This window comes from Rana temporaria, chromosome 1 (genome assembly GCF_905171775.1).
Source record: "Rana temporaria chromosome 1, aRanTem1.1, whole genome shotgun sequence".
Taxonomy (NCBI): Eukaryota; Metazoa; Chordata; class Amphibia; order Anura; family Ranidae; genus Rana; species Rana temporaria.
This window is the reverse complement of record NC_053489.1, coordinates 187,033,256-187,041,021: the sequence shown is the minus strand read 5'-3', so window position 1 is coordinate 187,041,021 and position 7,766 is coordinate 187,033,256. Positions and strand designations below refer to the sequence as shown.

General features: G+C 42.3%; 1 protein-coding gene across 3 annotated transcripts in view; it reads left to right on the top strand.

Annotated features, from left to right (window-relative positions):
- The window catches only part of SCARB1 (scavenger receptor class B member 1), a 151,715-nt gene that overhangs the window by 90,620 nt on the left and 53,329 nt on the right, over positions 1-7,766 (top strand). For all 3 annotated transcript variants that reach the window (XM_040347362.1, XM_040347360.1, XM_040347361.1), the window contains exon 7: positions 7,367-7,533. In XM_040347362.1, the coding sequence (XP_040203296.1) occupies positions 7,367-7,533 (167 nt within the window). The remainder of the gene's footprint in view (positions 1-7,366; positions 7,534-7,766) is intronic.

Here is a 7,766-nt window from a genome sequence, read left to right as displayed (position 1 = left end):
CGTTTTCTGCAAGTAATTATAGATTTTAGATATATTTCCTTTTGAGCTTTCGATGCTACACAATTGTTCCAATAAGGTGTAATCCTCTTGTGACCTCAAAGGGTGTGGTAGGCGCTTGACGAATGACACTAACTGCAAGTATCTCCACTCGTCGAGCGCCCTAATTCCAATCCTATATTTAATATCGTGAAGTGTCCTAATTTTGCCATCTAGTGTTATATCTTTTAACTGTGTTCTATTTGTGATCCAATTTCCCCCTACTTCTTTGTCCCTGGAATAAAATATTCGTTTTCTTTTAAATCAATATAGGGTGAGTTGAATTCTGTTTTTAATTGTTTGTGAAGTCTATCCCAGATCCTCCATGCATTATGAGTAATTGTGTGTGTTGAAGTGTGTAAGGATCTGTGTTGTGGTGGATTCCAAATTAATCTCCCTAACTGTGCCCTTGCTAATGTGCATTCAATATTTATCCATCTTTTGTCCTGGGATTCTTTAGCCCATTCTATAACCCGTGAGAGAACCGAAGCATTATAATACAATCTGATGTCGGGTACAGCTAAGCCTCCCTTTTTCTTGGCCCGTTTTAGAATTTGAGCAGACACCCTGTGTTTTTTATTATTCCAAATATAGTTCATTATGAGGGAGTTAATTATTTTAATGAATGACAGTGGTAGGTATATTGGGACCATTTGAAACTTGTATAGGATTTTTGGGATGAGAACCATTTTTACTACATTTATCCTCCCGAACCACGAAATAGGTCTATTGAATATGTTTTTAATTTCCCTTTTTATTTCGTTGAGCAGGGGGATAAAATTTATTCTATATATTTTCTTGATGGTATTTGCCAGTTTTATTCCCAAGTATTTTATTTCTTTTTGCCATTTAAAATTATATTTCTTCCGCAGATATTGTTCTTCTTCTTTAAGAATATTGATATTTAAAATCTCCGTCTTTTCTGTATTCATTTTGAAGTTTGACACCTCACCATATTGTTTTAAAGTAGCTATTAACTTCGGGAGAGTGACTCTTGGGCTACTTATATAAAATAAAATGTCGTCTGCGAAGGCGGATAATTTGTGCTCATCTTCTCCAACCTCTATTCCATATATTTCTGGATTTTGTCGGACCATTGCCAGCAGGGGTTCCAATGATAAAACAAAAAGAAGAGGGGACAGGGGACAGCCCTGCCTGGTTCCATTTCTCATCTCGAAGGGTGCGGATAAAGATCCATTGATCTTGATCCTAGCGCAAGGGTGGAAATAGAGCGTTTTGATCCACTTGATCATCCTTGGGCCAATTCCTATACATTCTAGTGTTTGTATCAGGAACCCCCAGTCTACCCTGTCAAACGCTTTCTCAGCGTCTACTGACAGGAATAGACCGGGGGTCCCTCTATCTTTGATCTGCTCCATGAGAAGAAGTGCCCTGACCCCATTGTCCTTTCCCTCCCTCCCAGGTATGAAACCAACCTGGTCTGGGTGGACAATGGCAGTCATCACCCCCTTCATTCGTTCGGCCAAAATTTTTGCATACAGTTTGGTATCTGCATTCAGGAGTGAGATGGGTCGAAACCCTGAACAATTCGTATTGTCCTTTCCCTCTTTTTTAATGACAGTGATCGTAGCTGTTAATGCCTCTCTGCTCATCTCATAGTCTCGCCCCAACCCATTGAAATATTGACATAGTCTAGGGACTAAGATAGTACTAAACCTTTGTATGTAGGCCGACGTGAAGCCGTCTGGTCCCGGGCTTTTCCCATTGGGAGTATTTTTTAAGACCTCACTTATCTCCTGTTCAGTAATACGTTCCTCCATTCTTTCTATCTCAAGCTCTTCTATCTTCGGTAGATTAGTTTGCCGTAATACTGCCCAGATCTTATCCTGTTTTTCGGCAGGGTCCCTAGTCTTCTGTTGGACATTGTATAGTTTTTCGTAATAGCTTCTGAAAGATTCTGCTATTTTATTTGTCGCGTATACTAAGTCCCCTTCCCCATTCCTGATTTTTTCTATGAAATTCCTGGTTTTCTTTTTTCTTATCATTCTAGCCAAGTTTTTGCTAGGTTTATTTCCCCAGACATATCTTTCACTCTCTATCCTGTCTATGAAATTCTTGGTTTCTTGCCCAGCAAGGGCTTTATATTCATCCCTTGTTAAGGTTAACTTACGAAGTGTTTCCCTCTTTTGGCCCTGTAATTTATGTTCCTGTTCCAGCCTATATATTTCCTCTTTTAGTGTTTTTAATTTATTCATTCTTATTTTATTTTTCTTTGCCCCTTCTGCAATAAATATCCCTCTTATATACGCTTTGTGGGCGTCCCACAGGGTTGCTCCTGTGATTCCCTCCTTGTCATTCTCCCGAAAATACCATTCCAATTCTTTCTGTACTCTCTCGACCACAACCTCGTCTCTCAACAGACCTTCATCCAATCTCCATTCAGGTGGAATGCATTTTTGTGTGGATGTGCTTATTTTCATGGTTATAGGGGCGTGGTCTGATAGCGTTATGATCTCACAACTTGCTTCGACCACCCTCTCCAAAAGTCTATGGTCTACGAGGACGTAGTCGATCCTCGAGTACGTCCCATGCACAGGGGAAAAAAACGTATAATCTCGTGTCTTGGGGTTAAGGATTCGCCAGACATCCACCATTTGGTTTTGTATCATTTGTTTTTTCAGTAGCTTAAGGTGCTCACCGTTATTCCCCTGAGCATGGGACGTACTATCGAGGCTCGGGCACATACAGAGGTTAAAGTCCCCCATCAACACCACATGTCCCTCTTCAAATGATTTTAATTTTCTGAGGATTTTACTAATATATTTAGCCGAATTCACATTGGGTGCATACACATTTGCCAGAGTGTAGTCCTCCTCTCCTAGTTTTATTTTCAAGAACAAGAATCTCCCCTCCGGATCATTCAATCTGTCCACCAGTGTGTATCTAACTCCTCTTGCAAATCCTATGGCAACCCCCCGAGATCTCGATGAGACTGTATCTCCATAATACCAGACGGGATATTCAGATGAAAACAGCTTTATATTGGACTCTAAGGTAATGTGGGTCTCTTGTAGGTAGGCAATGTCTACTTTATACTGCGTAAGTTCAGCAAGAATTTTATGTCTCTTAATATGGGAGTTTAATCCTTTTACATTATATGATAAGAACTTAATATCTGTCATTTATCTCTCTTTTTTTTTTTTTTTTTTTTTTTTTTGAGTTTGAAAAGAACTCTTGTGGAGTCGTTCAGATGGTCCCCCTCCCATTACCCTCCCTTCCCCCACCTCCCTTTTCCCCCCCTCCCAATTCCCCATCCCCCCCCCTCCCTGGCCTACTATTGGCCTGGGAGCCACTGGTAGAAGACTCGTCATCTTCATCCTCGGCTCCTCTTTCGTGGTGGTGCTCAAATGCACTCCATTGACTCCTCCTCCCTTTCCCTCCCCCCCCCCAAACAGCCCCCTGATATTCTAGGCTAACCCAAGCCCCACTAGCCCTCCCACTCCGGTAAATCTGGAACTGTCAAGTCCATTTTTGAGCAGAAATCTTTGAGTTCCTCCGGGAACCTAAGTCGTGCAGTTTTACCCCCCTTTATGCCTATAAGGCACGCCGGAAAACCCCAATGATATTTTATGTTTTGTGCCCGCATCAGCTCTAAGAGGGGTTTCAGATGTCTTCTCCTTTCTAGCGTTTCTTTCGACAAATCCGAAAATATCTGTAGTTCAATCTCTCTATATTTCAGGGGGGGTTTCCCCCTAAGCCGTCCCCAAATTTCTGCTCTATCGATATAGTTCCTGAAACGTACTACTACGTCCCTAGGACCGGATCTTTCTGTCTGTTGGGGGTTCCCCACTCTGTGAACTCTATCGATCTTGAGGGGTTTGGATTCTACTGATCTCTCCAGTAGGGGATTAAAAATTGTATTCATTATGTCTCTGAGATCTTCATCCCTGTCTTCTACCACCGATCTGATTCTGAGGTTCTGTCGCCTGTTGCGGTTCTCCTGGTCCTCGATCCTATATGCAGTCAGTCGCTGATTTTCGGTCAGGGCCTTTACTTGCTTTTTCAGGGAGTTTATTTCCTGGTCCTGTTCCTCTATTCTCCTTTCCGTCTCGACCACTCTTTCGCGCAGCCCTCCGAGGTCTATTCTTACCTTGTTAATTTCTGTCTTTATGATATTTTCCATGACATTTTCCATCCTCTGCAACATTGCGTTCATCTCTGCCTTTGTAGGGGGATGTGTATCTTGGGCTAGCTCCTCTGCATTAGTTTGCTCTTGTTCGCTTTCTAGTGTCGTTTCACTTCTAGAGCTCTCCGCACTATCTACCCCTTTTTTTTTATCGCTCTTCTTCTTTTCAGTCTTTTTTGCGAGTCCTGGACTTTTAAGGGTCCCTTCTTGAGTCATATATTGCTGTATGGAGCTATTCCCCGAATTATTCTTAGTTGGTTTAGTAGTACCACCTCTCGTCGCTCTATTCATTTTGTTGGATGGTCTGATTCTCTTCCCCAGTTTGGAAACAACAAGGGAGAGGCCAGTAAAGAGGCGCTAATAAAAGGGGGACCCCAGGGCGGGGATGTCACCACTGCCAATCTGACCCTTTTCCCATTCAGGTTTTATCTATACCAATCAATGGCTATTATGGTCAGGCCTGCCGTGTCTTCCCGCTTATCCTCTTATGCTGGGTATACCAGCGGTGTAGTTTAGGGGTGTTTTCCTCCTTGCTCTGGGTTGTCTGCCCCTCCAAGTGGTTTACTGCTATAAACCAGCCGCCTTAGAATCCTACTCCAGATGTATCCTACCAGGATGTGTAATTATAACCGTTAGACCGTTATTACTTCGGGGACAGTGTATAACATGTTCTCCCGTATATCCCAGCCCAGAGTCTCTACGTTGGGATATGCTCCACAAATGTCCTATGAGATTTTATACTGTGACTGCACCCTGTAAGAGGGTTTTGCACTCCTTAATCAGTTGAGGCTTAATATCGGTTTATCTCTCTCCCTCTTTGGTCACTGCATTGCATCATAGTCAGGTCTTACTTATCAGAGCTCCCGAGATCAAGGCAATTGTTGCATTATTTCACGGCCCCTACTCCTTATCAATACTCCCAAAATCAAAGGAAACCACTGCATCCCATCCCAGTCAAGCTTACTTTTTTTTTTTTTTTTTTTTCCAATGTTCCCAAAGTCAAGGCAAATATTACATTGTATCACAGTCCAAAATTTAATTATTCGTTCTCCCAAAATCAGGGCCGGTACTGTATATATTGAAGGGGGGACAAAACGACAAAAAAAGAAAAAAAGATAAAAAACAGGGGAGCTCTTAATACTTCATTTCTCCGTCCCCCGGTCTTGGGCGCTTTCTTAAGAGCTGGATTTATGCCAGCTTTATACCCGCATCTCACAGTCACCTGTAGATTTTTAACCAGTGGTATCCAAAGAGATTAAATGTTTGTGACCATCTTTTTTAACATATGAATTCCTCCTCCTCAGGCCGCTCAAACTTCGGTACCAACTTCACAGGTTCTGCCCAGAATCTCTGCCCAGCGTCCGTCCCTGGGCTACCTGTCCAGGGGGACTACCTTATTAAAGTCCTCTTGCGCATAGGTCAATTACAGTTCCCTTTTTTTGGATATTCAAACGGTGGAATTTATGCCATTTGTGTAACTAGCTTCAGTACTTATCACAGCAGATCCTTCATTACAGCAAAACTATTAATATCCTGACCATTAACCACATATCTCTGTCAGTCCCACCAGAGGTTTTTTTTTTTTTTTTTCAAAATTAGGGTTTGACAGATTACAGCTCCTTTACACCAGACCAGTCAGGTTTATGCAGGGGGGGGGGGGGGGGGGTGTCCCCGGGGGTAGGGGGGGGATCGGGACGGCACCCGACCCTACTCGGCTCTACTGAGCGTCTCACCCAACCTCAGGACAACCTCAGGACCCACGCATTCGTGCATCAGCTGTGCCCTGGGCCGAGCTTGCCTCTTCACTTGCGTCCCGAGTGCGTCCTGGATCTCGGCTAAGGGTCGAGTTGTGCGGGGCCAGGTCTTCGGCTCCGGTCTTCAGGATGTCAGCCTCTCACGCTGTCATCCTCCGGTCAGCTGCTGGTGTCTTCGGATCCCCGCCGCTCGCTACCTCGAGCCATGGAGCGCTCCGGCACCTCCCACCCACACACACGTCACGTCCGCATCACGTGCGTCCCGGCGTGGTGTCGCATTTTGTGGGTTTAACCAATTTTGTATAATCCTCTTAAGCAGGGGGGGGGGGGGTGTCCTATGTTTACATTTTGCTAATGGGTGTCCCTCATTCCCATCTCAAAGTTGGGAGGTATGGATAAAAGCATATTCCTGAACTTTTATCTTGTGGTTACTGCCATTTTTTGCATATCTCGGCTTGCAGAACTTGGATTTATTACATGACTTTATCAAAAATTTGAATATTGCAGAATACACAGCTTCAAGCTACATAATTGAGCTTAATTTCATGCTGAATAAGCTAAATTATTAATGTGTCTTAAATGGAAAACTCTTTTGATTTGATTTTATTTTTTTCTCCAAAAGCATCTTATTAAAATTTTGATAAAAAAATCTATTTTTAAATCCAAAACGAGTGGAGGGGCCAAATAATGTATTAAAGGGATGGTGTAAAAAAAAAAAATAGATGTGAATGGCTGCAAGTACCACCTGTGGCTCTTGGTGTGGGAAAGCACCAATGACTTTATGCCTGAGGGCATTGCCGCCTGTGTGTGTGTGGCGCCTAAGGCACGCTTTGGCCACAAGCCCCCACCCTTATTCTATCCTATGTGATCCCATTTTGCTTTTCTATTTTGTTTTTTGACCCTGAGAACTGGAGCTGGTCCACAAATGCAAATAAAAAAATTCTTAACCCCAACAACCGTGTACTTCTTTTTGTAACAAAGTACATTTGCAGGTTTGGCCTAAAGATGAATTGTATGACATCAGTTGGGTGTGATATGACCTAATTATAGGGTTGGATTGGTTTGCTAAGTGCTGTCAACTTTTAAAGAGATCTGAAGGGGAAATTGGGAGCTGATAATATAAATTCAATATAAATGCTATATAAATTCACTCATTCAAAGTGTAGCCTAGTCATTAGTCCTTGCTTTATTGGACACATTTCATTACATTCAGAAACGTGCAGGAGGTTTGTAGTGTACATCTTGTAAAGTAATCTCGGCCATAGGTAATATCCTACCTAAACAATTCTCTCCTTTAAAATTTTACAGTGTAGACTTTTGCAAGAATCTATTTATTTTTTAAACCATATTGAAATACTGTTTTTTATTTAATGCACATTAATCACAAAGTAATCTTTTTGTTAAAACTAACATTTTTTGCAAACTGTAGGTCTCTGACATTGGTATACGATAAAGAAGACTCTTACAGAGGTATTCCTACATATCGGTACACTGCACCCAACTACTTGTTTGCAAATGGATCGGACTACCCTCCCAATGAAGGATTTTGCCCATGTACAGCTTCTGGTGTAATGAACGTCAGTGCCTGCCGGTCTGGTGTGTATTTTTATGCTTACCGAATTCTATACATATTTATCTATTCGAGAATTCATAAAAGAACATTCTGAAGCTTTCACATTTAGGTGTTGGGCTTGCATATTGGTAAGTCTATCTTGGGTCTGCAATACACAAATAGATCTGATTATTTTAATCCGGTTGTAGAGGGCATTTCTCCAAGGCATTGTCTTCCTTTCTCATCTGTCATGTATGTCCACTGCATTGGCAATTTC